This window comes from Oncorhynchus kisutch, unplaced genomic scaffold (assembly GCF_002021735.2).
Source record: "Oncorhynchus kisutch isolate 150728-3 unplaced genomic scaffold, Okis_V2 Okis03b-Okis08b_hom, whole genome shotgun sequence".
In the NCBI taxonomy this organism is placed as follows: domain Eukaryota; kingdom Metazoa; phylum Chordata; class Actinopteri; order Salmoniformes; family Salmonidae; genus Oncorhynchus; species Oncorhynchus kisutch.
Window position 1 is genome coordinate 11394154 of NW_022261980.1, and position 20695 is coordinate 11414848.

The window sequence follows — 20695 nt, forward strand, 5'->3', positions numbered from 1 at the left end:
TGGTTCGCTGGTGGTGATGTCATTCCTAGGTACAGTAATTACAGACTGGTGTATAGATATGCAGGCAGAGAGAGTGAGAGCACGGAAAATGTGAGTAATGGGAAATAGAATAGTGTGTGTGTGTGTGTGTGTGTGTGTGTGTGTGTGTGTGTGTGTGTGTGTGACATGAAACATTGACTAATGTAGTGTTAGTTCAAATAGACATAATTGAGAATAATGATAGCTGTATTATACAATTACAGACTGGAACACACACACACACACACACACACACACGGACAGTCAGGGCTAAGCAGTCGATATGCTTCCTAGAGGAACAATATAACCCGTCCAGTTAGGAAGGGTTGGAGCAGGGGTGTCAAATATACGACCCGCGGGCTGGATCCGGCCAATCCGTCCCTCGGCGTGGGTTATCTCCCCTGGGTTCAACACTAGATGGGTCCTGAATCTCCCCTGGGTTCAACACTAGATGGGTCCTGAATCTCCCCTGGGTTCAACACTAGATGGGTCCTGAATCTCCCCTGGGTTCAACACTAGATGGGTCCTGAATCTCCCCTGGGTTCAACACTAGATGGGTCCTGAATCTCCCCTGGGTTCAACACTAGATGGGTCCTGAATCTCCCCTGGGTTCAACACTAGATGGGTCCTGAATCTCCCCTGGGTTCAACACTAGATGGGTCCTGAATCTCCCCTGGGTTCAACACTAGATGGGTCCTGAATCTCCCCTGGGTTCAACACTAGATGGGTCCTGAATCTCCCCTGGGTTCAACACTAGATGGGTCCTGAATCTCCCCTGGGTTCAACACTAGTAGGGTCCTGAATCTCCCCTGGGTTCAACACTAGTAGGGTCCTGAATCTCCCCTGGGTTCAACACTAGTAGAGTCCTGAATCTCCCCTGGGTTCAACACTAGTAGAGTCCTGAATCTCCCCTGGGTTCAACACTAGTAGAGTCCTGAATCTCCCCTGGGTTCAACACTAGATGGGTCCTGAATCCTGGAATCTTCTAAGTGGGATTTTGGGAAAGTTACTCGGGTTTCGCAACTCTAGACTCTAAAGCAGGGATGGGCAACTGGCAGATCAATCCCACCCCCCCGTCGGGGTCTCAACTTACTGTTGACAGTTAGATAAGTAGAATACACAAGTTGCAATTTCTAAATTTTGTTGTGCATAAGCAGTTTTTCTGCTTATGTCATTCACTGATAGTCAGTCAATTAGCCCATGTCAGCAAACACACATGTTTAGGCTGCTAAGTTAGTTTTGCAGGCAGCTATCTAAACTTGTTATCACGGTTGACTTACCGGCCGGAGGACACACTGTACCATTTAGATTTTTGGTAGTTCGTCTCACTCAGATATCATATTAAAAACTGTAAACATTTCCCCTTCATCCTATGGCTAGATGTGGTGGAAAAAATATACACAGACTAAAGATTAAGTAGAAAATAGATCAATAAAACCCTTCTTCAAAACATCTAACTGAATGTAGATTTGAGAATGGGCTATTGGGACCATTTCTTTATACATTGAGTGCTATTATGACATTATTTGTAACAATGCAGAGTTTGTTTCTGGAGCAAAAATGGTCTTGGGGGCTCCCAAGTGGACCCAGTGGTCTAAGGGAATGTTTGAGGTGTCACTACAGACCCGGGTTTGATCCCAGGCTCTGTCACAACTGACTGTGACCAGGAGTCCCATAGGCCTAGCGTTGTCCGGGTTAGTGGAGGGTTTGACCGGGGGGGGGGGGGGGGGGGACTTTAATTGGCTTATCGTGCTCTAGCGACTCCTTATGGTGGGCCGGGCACCTGCAGGCTGACTTCGATTGTCAGTTGAATGGTGTTTCCTCCGACACATTGGTGCAGCTGGGTTAAGCTGACAGGTGTTAGGAAGCTCATTTTGGCAAGTCATGTTTCAGAGGACGCATCAATCAACCTTTGCCTTTCCCGAGCCAGTTGGGAAGTTGCAGCGCTGAGACGAGATCGGGAATTGGATATGATGAAATTGGGGTGAGAAATGGTGGTAGAACGAGAGAGAGAGAGGAGGGCAAAAAAAGGGCCGTCTGTACAGCTGAGTTCTGTCCGGGGCCCTGGGCAAGAAAATTTGAGGCTCCCATCTTGGCGGTCGAGAAAACATTTAGTGGTTTTAAAGCTAATTTCCTACAATTCTACGCATTTTGACATGGCTGATGTTGTGTTCTTAAGCTCCAAACATATTAACAAATTCAATGACTGTCTGATTGTCTAGCTTTTATTTTGGTCATTGGAAGTCCTCAAAGATAATTGTTATTATAGATATATATAGTTTTTTAAATAGCCTATCTATCTATCTATCTATTCTGTATTTGGTTTAGTAGTTTTAGTTTACCCTGAAAGCGTTTTAACATCCCAAGTAGTTTTGGAACCACTGCTGAGGATGGGAGGAGAAAACGATCCATCTCCAAGTTAAAGGGCTACTTGGGGATTTTAACAACGAGGCCCTTTTTTCTACGTCCCCAGGGTAACTAGCGGATACCAGTTTTATGTCTCTGTGTCCAGTATGAAGGAAGTTAGAGCTAACCAGCGGCTGATACTCATATACTTAACCAACACAAAAACATCCTATGGCGTTCTGCATTAGCATCGAACAGCCCCCGTGATATGCAGCTGTTCAGGGAAGCTAGAAATCATTATACACAGGCAGTTAGAAAAGCCAAGGCTAGCTTTTTCAAGCAGAAATTTGCTTCCTGCAACACTAACTCAAAAAAGTTCTGGGACACTGTAAAGTCCATGGAGAATAAGAACACCTCCTCCCAGCTGCCCACTGCACTGAAGATAGGAAACACTGTCACCACTGATAAATCCACCATAATTGAGAATTTCAATAAGCATTTTTCTACGGCTGGCCATGCTTTCCACCTGGCTACTCCTACCCCGGACAACAGCACTGCACCCCCAACAGCAACTCGCCCAAGCCTTCCCCATTTCTCCTTCTCCCAAATCCATTCAGCTGATGTTCTGAAAGAGCTGCAAAATCTGGACCCCTACAAATCAGCCGGGCTAGACAATCTGGACCCTTTCTTTCTAAAATTATCTGCCGAAATTGTTGCCACCCCTATTACTAGCCTGTTCAACCTCTCTTTCGTGTCGTCTGAGATTCCCAAAGATTGGAAAGCAGCTGCGGTCATCCCCCTCTTCAAAGGGGGGGACACTCTTGACCCAAACTGCTACAGACCTATATCTATCCTACCGTGCCTTTCTAAGGTCTTCGAAAGCCAAGTCAACAAACAGATTACCGACCATTTCGAATCTCACCATACCTTCTCTGCTATGCAATCTGGTTTCAGAGCTGGTCATGGGTGCACCTCAGCCACGCTCAAGGTCCTAAACGATATCTTAACCGCCATCGATAAGAAACATTACTGTGCAGCCGTATTCATTGATCTGGCCAAGGCTTTCGACTCTGTCAATCACCATATCCTCATCGGCAGACTCAACAGCCTTGGTTTCTCAAATGATTGCCTCGCCTGGTTCACCAACTACTTCTCTGATAGAGTTCAGTGTGTCAAATCGGAGGGTCTGCTGTCCGGACCTCTGGCAGTCTCTATGGGGGTGCCACAGGGTTCAATTCTTGGACCGACTCTCTTCTCTGTATACATCAATGAGGTCGCTCTTGCTGCTGGTGAGTCCCTGATCCACCTCTACGCAGACGACACCATTCTGTATACTTCCGGCCCTTCTCTGGACACTGTGTTAACAACCCTCCAGGCAAGCTTCAATGCCATACAACTCTCCTTCCGTGGCCTCCAATTGCTCTTGAATGCAAGTAAAACTAAATGCATGCTCTTCAACCGATCGCTGCCTGCACCTACCCGCCTGTCCAACATCACTACTCTGGACGGCTCTGACTTAGAATACGTGGACAACTACAAATACTTAGGTGTCTGGTTAGATTGTAAACTCTCCTTCCAGACCCATATCAAACATCTCCAATCCAAAGTTAAATCTAGAATTGGCTTCCTATTTCGCAACAAAGCATCCTTCACTCATGCTGCCAAACATACCCTTGTAAAACTGACCATCCTACCAATCCTCGACTTTGGCGATGTCATTTACAAAATAGCCTCCAATACCCTACTCAACAAATTGGATGCAGTCTATCACAGTGCAATCCGTTTTATCACCAAAGCCCCATATACTACCCACCATTGCGACCTGTACGCTCTCGTTGGCTGGCCCTCGCTTCATACTCGTCGCCAAACCCACTGGCTCCATGTCATCTACAAGACCCTGCTAGGTAAAGTCCCCCCTTATCTCAGCTCGCTGGTCACCATAGCATCTCCCACCTGTAGCACACGCTCCAGCAGGTATATCTCTCTAGTCACCCCCAAAACCAATTCTTTCTTTGGCCGCCTCCCCTTCCAGTTCTCTGCTGCCAATGACTGGAACGAACTACAAAAATCTCTGAAACTGGAAACACTTATCTCCCTCACTAGCTTTAAGCACCAACTGTCAGAGCAGCTCACAGATTACTGCACCTGTACATAGCCCACCTATAATTTAGCCCAAACAACTACCTCTTTCCCAACTGTATTTAATTTTAATCTATTTATTTATTTTGCTCCTTTGCACCCCATTATTTTTTTTATTTCTACTTTGCACATTCTTCCATTGCAAAACTACCATTCCAGTATTTTACTTGCTATATTGTATTTACTTTGCCATCTTGGCCTTTTTTGCCTTTACCTCCCTTCTCACCTCATTTGCTCACATTGTATATAGACTTGTTTATACTGCATTATTGACTGTATGTTTGTTTTTACTCCATGTGTAACTCTGTGTCGTTTTATCTGTCGAACTGCTTTGCTTTATCTTGGCCAGGTCGCAATTGTAAATGAGAACTTGTTCTCAACTTGCCTACCTGGTTAAATAAAGGTAAAATAAATAAAATAAATAAATACTTTCAGTCATTGTGCTAACGCTAGTTAGCAACTTCCTTCAAACGGCACGGCGGAGACATAACAATGATATCAGTGAGTTCATCTGACTCCCTTTCAACTCCAGCTACTACTAACTTATTGGTTGTTGTTTCATATGCAGTATTGACTATATTGATGAGTTTATTAGCAGGGGTGATTGTTTATCTGTCTCTCTGGACATGAAAAATAAACAGTGGTTCTCTGGCTGACCGCCTTTGCTTCTGCAGTGCATTGTGGTCCTTCCTGTGTCAGCTGGGGAATGGCCCGTACAGAAGAGACCAGAGGGTCAAGAGGAAGTTGGATACATCTGCCTAGTCAGGTTCTCACTCTTCTCTCCCTCTTTCTCTCTCTCCCTCTCTCCCATCTCCTCTCTCTCTCTCTCCCCTTCCCCATCTCTCTCCATCTCCTCTCTCTCTCTCCCTTTCCCCATCTCTCTCCATCTCCTCTCTCTCTCTCCCTTTCCCCATCTCTCTCCATCTCCTCTCTCTCTCTCCCTTTCCCCATCTCTCTCCATCTCCTCTCTCTCTCTCCCTTTCCCCATCTCTCTCCATCTCCTCTCTCTCTCTCCCTTTCCCCATCTCTCTCCATCTCCTCTCTCTCTCTCTCCCTTTCCCCATCTCTCTCCATCTCCTCTCTCTCTCTCTCCATCTCCTCTCTCTCTCTCTCCATCTCCTCTCTCTCTCTCTCCCTTTCCCCATCTCTCTCCATCTCCTCTCTCTCTCTCTCCCCATCTCTCTCCATCTCCTCTCTCTCTCTCCCTTTCCCTCTCTACCATCTCCTCTCTCTCTCTCCCTTTCTCTCTCTCTCTCTCTCTCCCATCTCCTCTCTCTCTCTCTCCCATCTCCTCTCTCTCTCTCTCCCATCTCCTCTCTCTCCCATCTCCTCTCTCTCTCTCTCCCATCTCCTCTCTCTCCCTTTCCCCCTCTCCCATCTCTCTCCCATATCTTCCCTCTCGCTCTGCCTCTCTCTGTAGGCAAGGCATTTGTTCCCAAGCAGCGGCCCATCGAGTCTCGTCAGGAAGAGGTAACGACCCTTGACCCGGAACTAGAAGAGGCCCTGTCCAGTGCTACCGACACTGAACTCTGTGACCTGGCAGGTAAGGGGGAGGGGGTAGGTAGGCTGTCTTCTTAGGGACAGAGACACACACAGCCTCGCTCTCGCTCTCTCTGTCTCTCAATGTCTCTCTCTCTCTGCGTTAGAAAGATCTGTGTATCTTACTGTCTCTCTCTCTCTCTCTGCGTTAGAAGGATCTGTGTATCTTACTGTCTCTCTCTCTCTCTGTGTTAGAAGGATCTGTGTATCTTACTGTCTCTCTCTCTCTCTGCGTTAGAAGGATCTGTGTATCTTACTGTCTCTGTCTCTACGTTAGAAGGATCTGTGTATCTTACTGTCTCTGTCTCTGCGTTAGAAGGATCTGTGTATCTTACTGTCTCTCTCTCTCTCTCTCTATGTTAGAAGGATCTGTGTATCTTACTGTCTCCAGTCTCTCCAAGAACAGCTAAATGCTAAATACAGGAGTCTGTCATACACACTGTCAGCCAGGCTTGTCCCATGGTACACACACACACACTAAGTCTGTTGTTGTGTGTTTGTCCACAGCCATCCTAGGTGTCCATACCCTGGTGACCAGCACCCAGAGCTACGATGGAACCAGCAGTAAAGATGGAGGATACAACAGTGAGTACACAACCACAATGTAACCATAACACAACCACAATGTAACCATAACACAACCACAATGTAACCACAACACAACCACAATGTAACCACAACACAACCACAACGTAACCACAACACAACCACAACACAACCACAATGTAACCACAACACAACCACAATGTAACCATAACACAACCACAATGTTACCACAACACAACCACAATGTTACCACAACACAACCACAATGTTACCACAACACAACCACAATGTTACCACAACACAACCACAATGTTACCACAACACAACCACAACGTTACCACAACACAACCACAATGTAACCACAACACAACCACAATGTAACCACAACACAACCACAATGTAACTACAACACAACCACAACGTAAACACAGTTACCACCATGTAACCGCTACACTACAAACCCCAACATAACCAGGGTTATATTTGCTCTTGGTTCCACCTGGTTGTTTGGTGACCAGGCCTCCTATATAAATGAGGTGTGATGGATACAGATGAATATATTTCAGACGTGGTGAAGGGGGAGAAGATGAACCCCGTGTTTGATGAGCCTCCCAACCCCACTAACGTAGACGACACTCTGCAGAGGATAAAAAACAACGACGCTGCGCTGACGGAGGTTAACCTCAACAACATCAAGGTACACACGCACGCAGACGCACATGCAGACGCACACACACGCACGCACACACACGCAGACGCACATGCGGACGCACACACACACACACACATGCAGACACACACACATGCAGACAGACGCAGACACACACACACGCAGACACAGACACACGCAGACAGACACACACACACGCAGACACACACACGCACAGACGCACATGCAGACGCACACACACACACGCACGCACACACATGCAGACGCACATGCAGACGCACACGCACGCACACACACACACGCAGACGCACATGCGGACGCACACACACACACACACATGCAGACACACACACATGCAGACAGACGCAGACACACACACACGCAGACACAGACACACGCAGACAGACACACACACACGCAGACACACACACGCACAGACGCACATGCAGACGCACACACACACACGCACGCACACACATGCAGACGCACATGCAGACGCACACGCACGCACACACACACACGCAGACGCACATGCGGACGCACACACACACACACACACATGCAGACACACACACATGCAGACACACGCAGACACACACACACGCAGACACAGACACACGCAGACAGACACACACACACGCAGACACACACACGCACAGACGCACATGCAGACGCACACACACACATGCAGACGCACATGCAGACGCACACGCACACACAGACACAGACACACGCAGACACACACACGCAGACACACACACGCGCACGCACGCTTGCAGACACACAGACACACACACGCACAGACGCACATGCAGACGCACACACATGCAGACGCACATGCAGACGCACACGCACGCACACACACACACACAGACACAGACACACGCAGACACACACACGCAGACACACACACGCGCACGCACGCTTGCAGACACACAGACACACACACGCACAGACGCACATGCAGACGCACACACATGCAGACGCACATGCAGACGCACACGCACGCACACACACACACACAGACACAGACACACGCAGACACACACACGCAGACACACACACGCGCACGCACGCTTGCAGACACACAGACACACACACGCACAGACGCACATGCAGACGCACACACATGCAGACGCACATGCGGACGCACACACACACACACACACATGCAGACACACACACATGCAGACAGACGCAGACACACACACACGCAGACACAGACACACGCAGACAGACACACACACACGCAGACACACACACGCACAGACGCACATGCAGACGCACACACACACATGCAGACGCACATGCAGACGCACACGCACACACACACACAGACACAGACACACGCAGACACACACACGCGCACGCACGCTTGCAGACACACAGACACACACACGCACAGACGCACATGCAGACGCACACACATGCAGACGCACATGCAGACGCACACGCACACACACACACACACACAGACACAGACACACGCAGACACACACACGCAGACACACACACACGCAGACACACACACGCAGACACACACACACGCGCACGCACGCTTGCAGACACACAGACACACACACACGCAGACACACACACGCACAGACGCACATGCAGACGCACACACACACATGCAGACGCACATGCAGACGCACACGCACACACACACACAGACACAGACACACGCAGACACACACACGCAGACACACACACGCGCACGCACGCTTGCAGACACACACACGCGCACGCACGCTTGCAGACACACAGACACACACACGCACAGACGCACATGCAGACGCACACACATGCAGACGCACATGCAGACGCACACGCACGCACACACACACACACAGACACAGACACACGCAGACACACACACGCAGACACACACACGCGCACGCACGCTTGCAGACACACAGACACACACACGCACAGACGCACATGCAGACGCACACACATGCAGACGCACATGCAGACGCACACGCACGCAGACACACGCAGACACACACACGCAGACACACACACACGCACGCACGCTTGCAGACACACAGACACACACACGCACAGACGCACATGCAGACGCACACACATGCAGACGCACATGAAGACGCACACACACACACACACACACATGCAGACACACACACATGCAGACAGACGCAGACACACACACACGCAGACACAGACACACGCAGACAGACACACACACACGCAGACACACACACGCACAGACGCACATGCAGACGCACACACACACATGCAGACGCACATGCAGACGCACACGCACACACACACACAGACACAGACACACGCAGACACACACACGCAGACACACACACGCGCACGCACGCTTGCAGACACACAGACACACACACGCACAGACGCACATGCAGACGCACACACATGCAGACGCACATGCAGACGCACACGCACGCACACACACACGCACAGACACAGACACACGCAGACACACACACACGCAGACACACACACACGCAGACACACACACGCAGACACACACACACGCGCACGCACGCTTGCAGACACACAGAAACACACACGTTATATATATATATATATAAACTCACTGACACACACACATTGAGACAAGATGTGATTCTCCTGTATTTTCCTTGTGTTCCAGAACATTCCCATTCCCACGCTGAAGGAGTTTGCCAAGGCCATGGAGAGGAACACACACGTCAAGAAGTTCAGCCTCGCCGCCACACGGAGCAACGACCCCATCGCTGTGGTGGGTGTCTGTATGTCTGTCTGGGTGACTGTCTGTAGGTGCCTGTCTGTCTGTCTGTAGGTGCCTGTCTGTCTGTGGGTGTCTGCATGTCTGTCTGTATGTCTGTCTGCATGTTTGTCTGTATGTCTGTCTGTAGGTGTCTGTATGCCTGTCTGTCTGTCTGGGTGTCTGTGTGTCTGTATCTATGTCTGTCTGTAGGTGCCTGTCTGTCTGCCTCGGTGTCTGTCTGGGTGTCTGTGTGCCTGTGTGCCTGTCTGTCTGTCTGTCTGTAGGTGCCTGTGTGCCTGTCTGTCTGTAGGTGCCTGTGTGCCTGTCTGTCTGTAGGTGCCTGTCTGTCTGTCTGTAGGTGCCTGTCTGTCTGTCTGTCTGTAGGTGCCTGTATGTCTGTCTGTAGGTGTCTATGTCTGTCTGTGTGGGTGTCTGTCTGTGGGTGTCTATGTCTGTCTGTGGGTGTCTGTCTGTCTGTCTGTCTGTCTGTCTGTCTGTCTGTCTGTCTGTCTGTCTGTCTGTCTGGGTGTCTATGTCTGTCTGGGTGTCTGTGGGTGTCTGTCTGTCTGGCTGTCTGTCTGGCTGTCTGTCTGGCTGTCTGTCTGGCTGTCTGTCTGTCTGGGTGTCTGTCTGGGTGTCTGTCTGGGTGTCTGTCTGTCTGTGGGTGTCTGGCTGTCTGTCTGGGTGTCTGTCTGTGGGTAGGTTTTTGCTCCAACCCACTCCTAACTACCCCCCCTCCCAGGCGATGAGTGAGATGCTGAAGGAGAACAAGTCGTTGCGGAGTCTCAACCTGGAGTCTAACTTCATCACCAGTGCTGGTGCTGCTGCTCTGGTGGACTCTCTCCGAGACAACGACACACTGACTGAGATCAAGATAGACAACCAGGTAACACATACACACATATATCACACATACTCACTGAGATCAAGATAGACAACCAGGTAACACATACACACATATATCACACATACTCACTGAGATCACGATAGATAACCAGGTAACACACACACACACACACACACACCACACTAAATATACACACGCGCACACACACACTCACTGAGATCAAGATAGACAACCAGGTAGCACACACACACACACACACACACACACACACACACACACACACTGTCACTGAGATCAAGATAGACAACCAGGTAACACACACACTAAATCTAAACACACATCACACTAAATACACACATACATGATCACACTAACTATACACACACACACACACTAACTCACTACAGGGTTTTTTGTCCAATTTTTCAGGATGGTAAAACGTTTTCAGCTGGAACTTAAAATTTAGCACATCAGGGAGAATCTAGAATTCAAAAACATTTGTCGTGATGTCATTTAGTTACAACGTTTGAGTCACTCAGATTGCTTAAGACGTGGCAAAATGGTGTAGGATTCAAATGTTCTCTCAGCCACATGGCAAAATGGTGTAGGATTCAAATGTTCTCTCAGCCACATGGCAAAATGGTGTAGGATTCAAATGTTCTCTCAGCCACATGGCAAAATGGTGTAGGATTCAAATGTTCTGTCAGCCACATGGCAAAATGTGTAGGATTCAAATGTTCTCTCAGCCACATGGCAAAATGTGTAGGATTCACATGTTCTCTCAGCCACATGGCAAAATGGTGTAGGATTCAAATGTTCTCTCAGCCACATGGCAAAATGTGTGGAATTGAAATGTTCTCTCAGCCACATGGCAAAATGTGTGGAATTGAAATGTTCTCTCAGCCACATGGCAAAATGTGTGGAATTGAAATGTTCTCTCAGCCACATGGCAAAATGTGTGGAATTGAAATGTTCTCTCAGCCACATGGCAAAATGTGTGGAATTGAAATGTTCTCTCAGCCACATGGCAAAATGTGTGGAATTGAAATGTTCTCTCAGCCACATGGCAAAATGTGTGGAATTGAAATGTCAGCCACATGGCAAAATGTGTAGAATTCAAATGTTCTCTCAGCCACATGGTCAAAATGTGTGGAATTCAAATGTTCTCTCAGCCACATGGCAAAATGTGTGGAATTCAAATGTTCTCTCAGCCACATGGCAAAATGTGTAGAATTCAAATGTTCTCTCAGTCTCATGGCAAAATGTGTGGAATTGAAATGTTCTCTCAGCCACATGGTCAAAATGGGTAGAATTCAAATGTTCTCTCAGCCACATGGCAAAATGGGTAGAATTCAAATGTTCTCTCAGCCACATGGCAAAATGTGTAGAATTCAAATGTTCTCTCAGCCACATGGCAAAATGTGTAGAATTCAAATGTTCTCTCAGCCTCATGGCAAAATGTGTAGAATTGTAGGAAAATAACTTTAAAACAGCTACATTTTGTCACTGTGGTCAACAGGAGGGCATCTAAAAAATGTTGGTCGGTGACACACTGTTGACTTCTCCAGGAGTCAGACCAAGCGGAGTGTGTGTGGTTCTTGATATGTGTGTGGTTCTTGATATGTGTGTGTGGTTCTTGATGTGTGTTTAGTTCTTGACATGTGTGTGTGTGTGTGTCTCTACAGAGGCAGCAGCTGGGGACTTCAGTAGAGATGGAGATGGCTAAGATGCTGGAGGACAACAACAGCATAGTGAAGTTCGGCTACCACTTCTGTCAGCAAGGCCCACGGGCTAGAGCTGCTGCTGCTATCACCAAGAACAATGACCTGAGTAAGAACACACACACACACACACACACACACACACACACACACACACACACACACCATCACTCAGCTTTACTATAACACAGTATATTATACTACAGTCAGACTGACTATAACACAGTATATTATACTACAGTCAGACTGACAGGGTTACTATAACACAGTATATTATACTACAGTCAGACTGACAGGGTTACTATAACACAGTATATTATACTACAGTCAGACTGACAGGGTTACTATAACACAGTATATTATACTATAGTCAGACTGATAGGGTTACTATAACACAGTATATTATACTACAGTCAGTCTGACTAACACAGTATATTATACTACAGTCAGTCTGACAGGGTTACTATAACACAGTATATTATACTACAGTCAGACTGACAGGGTTACTATAACACAGTATATTATACTACAGTCAGACTGACTATAACACAGGATATTATACTACAGTCAGACTGACAGGGTTACTATAACACTGTATATTATACTACAGTCAGACTGACAGGGTTACTATAACACTGTATATTATACTACAGTCAGACTGATAGGGTTACTATAACACAGTATATTATACTACAGTCAGACTGATAGGGTTACTATAACACAGTATATTATACTACAGTCAGACTGACTATAACACAGTATATTATACTACAGTCAGTCTGACAGGGTTACTATAACAGTGTTATATCATAATTCTACCATCTCAAAGACACATTTCCAGCTGTTTCCATGGTGACGCAGAGGGTGGGTGGATTTGGTTCATGTTGTTTTATACCCAGGGCTTTGGTGAGGACGACATTTAGTTTCTCTACTTGAAGACGGACTTTTCTTCTAGTCCTGTTGAAAGAGCTCTTCCTCCTTTCTTTCCTGTCGTTTGACATTGTTCCCTCTCTCCTCCTGTCCTGTCTGAAGCCCAGGGCCTCTCTCCTCCTGTCCTGTCTGAAGCCCTGGGCCTCTCTCCTCCTGTCCTGTCTGAAGCCCTGGGCCTCTCTCCTCCTGTCCTGTCTGAAGCCCAGGTCCTCTCTCCTCTTGTCCTGTCTGAAGCCCAGGGCCTCTCTCCTCCTGTCCTGTCTGAAGCCCTGGGCCTCTCTCCTCCTGTCCTGTCGGAAGCCCAGGGCCTCTGTTGTCCTGTCTGAAGCCCTGGGCCTGTCTCCTCCTGTCCTGTCTGAAGCCCTGGGCCTGTCTCCTCCTGTCCTGTCTGAAGCCCTGGGCCTCTCTCCTCCTGTCCTGTCGGAAGCCCAGGGCCTCTGTTGTCCTGTCTGAACCCCTGGGCCTCTCTCCTCCTGTCCTGTCTGAAGCCCAGGGCCTCTCTCCTCTTGTCCTGTCTGAAGCCCATGGCCTCTCTCCCCCTGTCCTGTCTGAAGCCCAGGGCCTCTCTCCTCCTGTCTGAAGCCCAGGGCCTCTCTCCTCCTGTCCTGTCTGAAGCCCAGGGCCTCTCTCCTCCTGTCCTGTCTGAAGCCCAGGGCCTCTCTCCTCTTGTCCTGTCTGAAGCCCATGGCCTCTCTCCTCCTGTCCTGTCTGAAGCCCAGGGCCTCTCTCCTCCTGTCCTGTCTGAAGCCCAGGGCCTCTCTCCTCTTGTCCTGTCTGAAGCCCATGGCCTCTCTCCTCCTGTCCTGTCTGAAGCCCAGGGCCTCTCTCCTCCTGTCCTGTCTGAAGCCCAGGGCCTCTCTCCTCCTGTCTGAAGCCCAGGGCCTCTCTCCTCCTGTCCTGTCTGAAGCCCAGGGCCTCTCTCCTCCTGTCCTGTCTGAAGCCCAGGGCCTCTCTCCTCTTGTTCTGTCTGAAGCCCATGGCCTCTCTCCTCCTGTCCTGTCTGAAGCCCAGGGCCTCTCTCCTCCTGTCCTGTCTGAAGCCCAGGGCCTCTCTCCTCTTGTCCTGTCTGAAGCCCTGGGCCTCTCTCCTCCTGTCCTGTCGGAAGCCCAGGGCCTCTGTTGTCCTGTCTGAAGCCCTGGGCCTGTCTCCTCCTGTCCTGTCTGAAGCCCTGGGCCTCTCTCCTCCTGTCCTGTCGGAAGCCCAGGGCCTCTGTTGTCCTGTCTGAACCCCTGGGCCTCTCTCCTCCTGTCCTGTCTGAAGCCCAGGGCCTCTCTCCTCCTGTCTGAAGCCCAGGGCCTCTCTCCTCCTGTCTGAAGCCCAGGGCCTCTCTCCTCCTGTCCTGTCTGAAGCCCAGGGCCTCTCTCCTCTTGTCCTGTCTGAAGCCCATGGCCTCTCTCCCCCTGTCCTGTCTGAAGCCCAGGGCCTCTCTCCTCCTGTCTGAAGCCCAGGGCCTCTCTCCTCCTGTCCTGTCTGAAGCCCAGGGCCTCTCTCCTCTTGTCCTGTCTGAAGCCCATGGCCTCTCTCCTCCTGTCCTGTCTGAAGCCCAGGACCTCTCTCCTCTCCTCCTGTCTGAAGCCCAGGGCCTCTCTCCTCCTGTCCTGTCTGAAGCCCTGGGCCTCTCTCCTCCTGTCCTGTCGGAAGCCCAGGGCCTCTGTTGTCCTGTCTGAAGCCCTGGGCCTGTCTCCTCCTGTCCTGTCTGAAGCCCTGGGCCTCTCTCCTCCTGTCCTGTCTGAAGCCCAGGGCCTCTCTCCTCCTGTCCTGTCTGAAGCCCTGGGCCTCTCTCCTCCTGTCCTGTCTGAAGCCCTGGGCCTCTCTCCTCCTGTCCTGTCTGAAGCCCAGGTCCTCTCTCCTCTTGTCCTGTCTGAAGCCCAGGGCCTCTCTCCTCCTGTCCTGTCTGAAGCCCTGGGCCTCTCTCCTCCTGTCCTGTCGGAAGCCCAGGGCCTCTGTTGTCCTGTCTGAAGCCCTGGGCCTGTCTCCTCCTGTCCTGTCTGAAGCCCTGGGCCTGTCTCCTCCTGTCCTGTCTGAAGCCCTGGGCCTCTCTCCTCCTGTCCTGTCGGAAGCCCAGGGCCTCTGTTGTCCTGTCTGAACCCCTGGGCCTCTCTCCTCCTGTCCTGTCTGAAGCCCAGGGCCTCTCTCCTCTTGTCCTGTCTGAAGCCCATGGCCTCTCTCCCCCTGTCCTGTCTGAAGCCCAGGGCCTCTCTCCTCCTGTCTGAAGCCCAGGGCCTCTCTCCTCCTGTCCTGTCTGAAGCCCAGGGCCTCTCTCCTCCTGTCCTGTCTGAAGCCCAGGGCCTCTCTCCTCTTGTCCTGTCTGAAGCCCATGGCCTCTCTCCTCCTGTCCTGTCTGAAGCCCAGGGCCTCTCTCCTCCTGTCCTGTCTGAAGCCCAGGGCCTCTCTCCTCTTGTCCTGTCTGAAGCCCATGGCCTCTCTCCTCCTGTCCTGTCTGAAGCCCAGGGCCTCTCTCCTCCTGTCCTGTCTGAAGCCCAGGGCCTCTCTCCTCCTGTCTGAAGCCCAGGGCCTCTCTCCTCCTGTCCTGTCTGAAGCCCAGGGCCTCTCTCCTCCTGTCCTGTCTGAAGCCCAGGGCCTCTCTCCTCTTGTTCTGTCTGAAGCCCATGGCCTCTCTCCTCCTGTCCTGTCTGAAGCCCAGGGCCTCTCTCCTCCTGTCCTGTCTGAAGCCCAGGGCCTCTCTCCTCTTGTCCTGTCTGAAGCCCTGGGCCTCTCTCCTCCTGTCCTGTCGGAAGCCCAGGGCCTCTGTTGTCCTGTCTGAAGCCCTGGGCCTGTCTCCTCCTGTCCTGTCTGAAGCCCTGGGCCTCTCTCCTCCTGTCCTGTCGGAAGCCCAGGGCCTCTGTTGTCCTGTCTGAACCCCTGGGCCTCTCTCCTCCTGTCCTGTCTGAAGCCCAGGGCCTCTCTCCTCCTGTCTGAAGCCCAGGGCCTCTCTCCTCCTGTCTGAAGCCCAGGGCCTCTCTCCTCCTGTCCTGTCTGAAGCCCAGGGCCTCTCTCCTCTTGTCCTGTCTGAAGCCCATGGCCTCTCTCCCCCTGTCCTGTCTGAAGCCCAGGGCCTCTCTCCTCCTGTCTGAAGCCCAGGGCCTCTCTCCTCCTGTCCTGTCTGAAGCCCAGGGCCTCTCTCCTCTTGTCCTGTCTGAAGCCCATGGCCTCTCTCCTCCTGTCCTGTCTGAAGCCCAGGACCTCTCTCCTCTCCTCCTGTCTGAAGCCCAGGGCCTCTCTCCTCCTGTCTGAAGCCCAGGGCCTCTCTCCTCCTGTCCTGTCTGAAGCCCAGGGCCTCTCTCTTCCTGTCCTGTCTGAAGCCCAGGGCCTCTCTCCTCTTGTCCTGTCTGAAGCCCATGGCCTCTCTCCTCCTGTCCTGTCTGAAGCCCAGGGCCTCTCTCCTCCTGTCCTGTCTGAAGCCCAGGGCCTCTCTCCTCTTGTCCTGTCTGAAGCCCTGGGCCTGTCTCCTCTTGTCCTGTCTGAAGCCCTGGGCCTCTCTCCTCCTGTCCTGTCGGAAGCCCTGGGCCTCTCTCCTCCTGTCCTGTCGGAAGCCCAGGGTCTCTCTCCTCCTGTCCTGTCGGAAGCCCAGGGCCTCTGTTGTCCTGTCTGAAGCCCTGGGCCTGTCTCCTCCTGTCCTGTCTGAAGCCCTGGGCCTCTCTCCTCCTGTCCTGTCTGAAGCCCAGGGCCTCTCTCCTCTTGTCCTGTCTGAAGCCCTGGGCCTCTCTCCTCCTGTCCTGTCGGAAGCCCTGGGCCTCTCTCCTCCTGTCCTGTCTGAAGCCCTGGGCCTCTCTCCTCCTGTCCTGTCTGAAGCCCTGGGCCTCTCTCCTCCTGTCCTGTCTGAAGCCCTGGGCCTCTCTCCTCCTGTCCTGTCTGAAGCCCAGGGCCTCTCTCCTCCTGTCCTGTCTGAAGCCCAGGGCCTCTCTCCTCCTGTCCTGTCTGAAGCCCAGGGCCTCTCTCCTCCTGTCCTGTCTGAAGCCCTGACTTCTTCGTTAGCATGAGGCTGGTTTGACCTCTTCGTTAGCATAAGGCTGGTTTGACCTCTTCGTTAGCATAAGGCTGGTTTGACTCTGACGTAGGCTGGTTTGACTCTGACGTGGGCTGGTTTGACTCTGACGTGGGCTGGTTTGACTCTGACGTGGGCTGGTTTGACTCTGACGTGGGCTGGTTTGACTCTGACGTAGGCTGGTTTGACTCTGACGTAGGCTGGTTTGACTGACGTGGGCTGGTTTGACTCTGACGTAGGCTGGTTTGACTCTGACGTGGGCTGGTTTGACTCTGACGTGGGCTGGTTTGACTCTGACGTGGGCTGGTTTGACTCTGACGTGGGCTGGTTTGACTCTGACGTAGGCTGGTTTGACTATCCGTTAGCATAAGGCTGGTTTGACTGTCCGTTAGCATAAGGCTGGTTTGACTTCTTCGTTAGCATAAGGCTACGTACTGTAAAATCATAGGGTTGGACTCCTCTGTCTCTTCTGACCAGCACGGGACTGTTTTAGGATTGTTTGATCACCATGTTGTTTGCTGTGTTTTGATCAAGTCTCAATCTCACTGTACAATTCCTCCTTGTCCTCTTCTCCTTGTCCTCTTCCTGTCTTCTCTCCAGTCCGCAAGAGGCGAGTGGAGGGGGACCAGTAAGGGGCGGAGCCTGTCATGTCTCCCAGACCTGTCCCGTCGTCTCATCTCGCCGTATGGAATACATTTTCAGCCAATCCCCTGGTCTCATCTCACCGTGGACGTTAAGTCTTGTGCCAAAACCCGGAGCAAGGCGCCCTCAACCAGACGGGGACTGCGAGTCCCAAATGGCACCCTTGTTCCCTACGTAGTGCACTACTTTTGATCCGAGCCCTAGGGGCTGTGATCGTGCCCTATAGAGAATAGGGTTCCATTTGAGACGCAGCTAACATCATCTATCTGAGGAGAAGAGAAATAACTGGAATAGCTCTCTCTAGTACCTACATATCTATACACACGTTGTTGTTGTTGTTGTTATTATTATTATTGTTTATTATACTATTGTTAGAACTACAGCTGTACATCTTATTGTTTAGTTTTTTCAGTTCATTTCAGGCTCTTTCTTTTTTTATTTTTCTCTGAATGATTTTTGTTCTGTTTTTTGTACTGTGTTTAGAGCAACATGAACAGTACTGTAATCTAACCAAGTAACCATGGTTTTAAACATACTATCCTAACCTCTGACCTCTAACCCTACAGTGGTATAGGGCCCTGACCTCCAACCCCTACAGTGGTACGGGACAGGCCTCCCTAGCTAGACTGCTGTATCTCTTGGTTCTGAAAGCTCTTGGTTCTGATCAGTGCTTCCTACACAGGGGGAAGAGAGAGGTTGATGTGATGGTGTCTGTTAACCTCCTGGGGTGGATGTGGTGGGTTGTCCTGGTAGGGCCGTCTGTTTAACCTCCTGGGGTGGATGTGGTGGGTTGTCCTGGTAGGGGCCGTCTGTTAACCTCCTGGGGTGGATGTGGTGGGTTGTCCTGGTAGGGCTGTCTGTTAACCTCCTGGGGTGGATGTGGTGGGTTGTCCTGGTAGGGGCCGTCTGTTAACCTCCTGGGGTGGATGTGGTGGGTTGTCCTGGTAGGGGCTGTCTGTTAACCTCCTGGGGTGGATGTGGTGGGTTGTCCTGGTAGGGCCGTCTGTTAACCTCCTGGGGTGGATGTGGTGGGTTGTCCTGGTAGGGCTGTCTGTTAACCTCCTGGGGTGGATGTGGTGGGTTGGTGCAGCTGTAGTGTACTCTGAGGAGTGTATGAGAACAGCTGCCTCTCTGAAAAAGTCTCAAGCCCTGAAGAACGTTTATAGATGTCTTAATACTGTCGTAAAGAATTTAAATTCTTAAAGAATTAAAGTCTTACAATTGATAATACAGTGGTTCTCTTTCAATCTCAACAGTTTAAAAAAATATCAATTCAGACTCCGATTTAATGGGTTTATTTTTATTTCCCTCTTTATGTCACTGGGAAACGTATGTGGATGTTATTTAACCAAGTAAATACGAGGTTTTTTAATCCACGACGATGAAGCATTGACCTGATCTTCTGCTCTCCTGTTGTTGGTCTGGCGTGAACGTCAGCTCAACCAATGGGCTTCTCCGATACTGAACCATGCCAAAGACTAATGTGCAGCGATTACATACATACTGGAGGTGATGCAACTCCATGTCACTATATTCTCTTTAGATTACACATATCCTGTCAGAGAGTAGGTTAGATTAGACAGAAAACATCTGGGTTCATTACACTTGTTTTTTTAATTTGATGTGCACAGTGTCGTGTGTACAATGTCATCATTTTTGATGTGCACTGTGTTCCTTCTCTCTGCTGGGCTGTTGTTGCTTATGGCGATGGAACAAGCAAAGATGGCCGTCAGTGGAGCAGTGTCTGTGTGAAGGAATGTCATGGTAATGAGAGAGACGCACTCACCATTTTATAGAGAATTACAAACTGGGTGGTTCAAGCCCTGAATGCTGATTGGCTGACAGCCGTGGTACATCAGACCGTATACCACGGGTATGACAAAACATTTCATTTTTACTGCTCTAATTACATTGGTAACCAGTTTCTAATAGCAATAAGGCACCTTGGGGGTTTATATGGCAAATATAAAGGGCTGTGTCAAGGCACTCCACGCTGCGTCGTGCCTAAGAACAACCCTTAGCTGTGGTATATTGGCACTATACCCCCGCCCCCCCCCTCCGTACCTTATTGCTTAATTACAGGCTGGCCTCCTGGACTCACATGAATCCTACTGGACCAAAACTGCTGAATCTGTGTCCCGGAAACTGGTCCTATGTGTTGTTAATGTGGTAATCTGGAGTAGGAAGTCCTCATGTTGAGATCATGTGGTTTGTCTGGACCAATACGATGCTCATGTTTAGTTTCTTAATCACATCTGGTGAACCAGCCAGTTAGTCAGCCTTGATTCTGTGGGTGGGATAGAGCGATGTGATTGGCTGACTAAGGTTATTTGGAGTGATGCTGTCTGCTTAACTATAATGTCTGAATCCCAAATGGTTCCCTGTTCCTTATATGGTGTGCTTCCTGTTGACCAGGGCCCACAGGCTATAGTAACCTGGCTCTGTGCTCTGCTCTGTCCATAATCTGATCTTAATCATGTATATTGTTATAGTTGACCATCTCATAATGTTTAACCCTCACACACATTCCACACCGTCACACACACACCTGTGTGTATCAAGTAAATGTAAA

General features: G+C 50.3%; 1 protein-coding gene across 3 annotated transcripts in view; it reads left to right on the top strand.

The window, feature by feature from the left end:
* The window catches only part of LOC109885244 (tropomodulin-3), a 55813-nt gene that overhangs the window by 34954 nt on the left and 164 nt on the right, over nucleotides 1-20695 (top strand). For all 3 annotated transcript variants that reach the window (XM_031812525.1, XM_031812526.1, XM_031812527.1), the window contains 7 exons: nucleotides 5924-6046; nucleotides 6550-6627; nucleotides 7155-7285; nucleotides 9903-10010; nucleotides 10741-10884; nucleotides 12531-12675; nucleotides 18082-20695. The exon at nucleotides 18082-20695 is cut by the window's right edge and continues 164 nt beyond it. In XM_031812525.1, the coding sequence (XP_031668385.1) occupies nucleotides 5924-6046; nucleotides 6550-6627; nucleotides 7155-7285; nucleotides 9903-10010; nucleotides 10741-10884; nucleotides 12531-12675; nucleotides 18082-18113 (761 nt within the window). In that variant the 3' untranslated portion in view covers nucleotides 18114-20695. The remainder of the gene's footprint in view (nucleotides 1-5923; nucleotides 6047-6549; nucleotides 6628-7154; nucleotides 7286-9902; nucleotides 10011-10740; nucleotides 10885-12530; nucleotides 12676-18081) is intronic.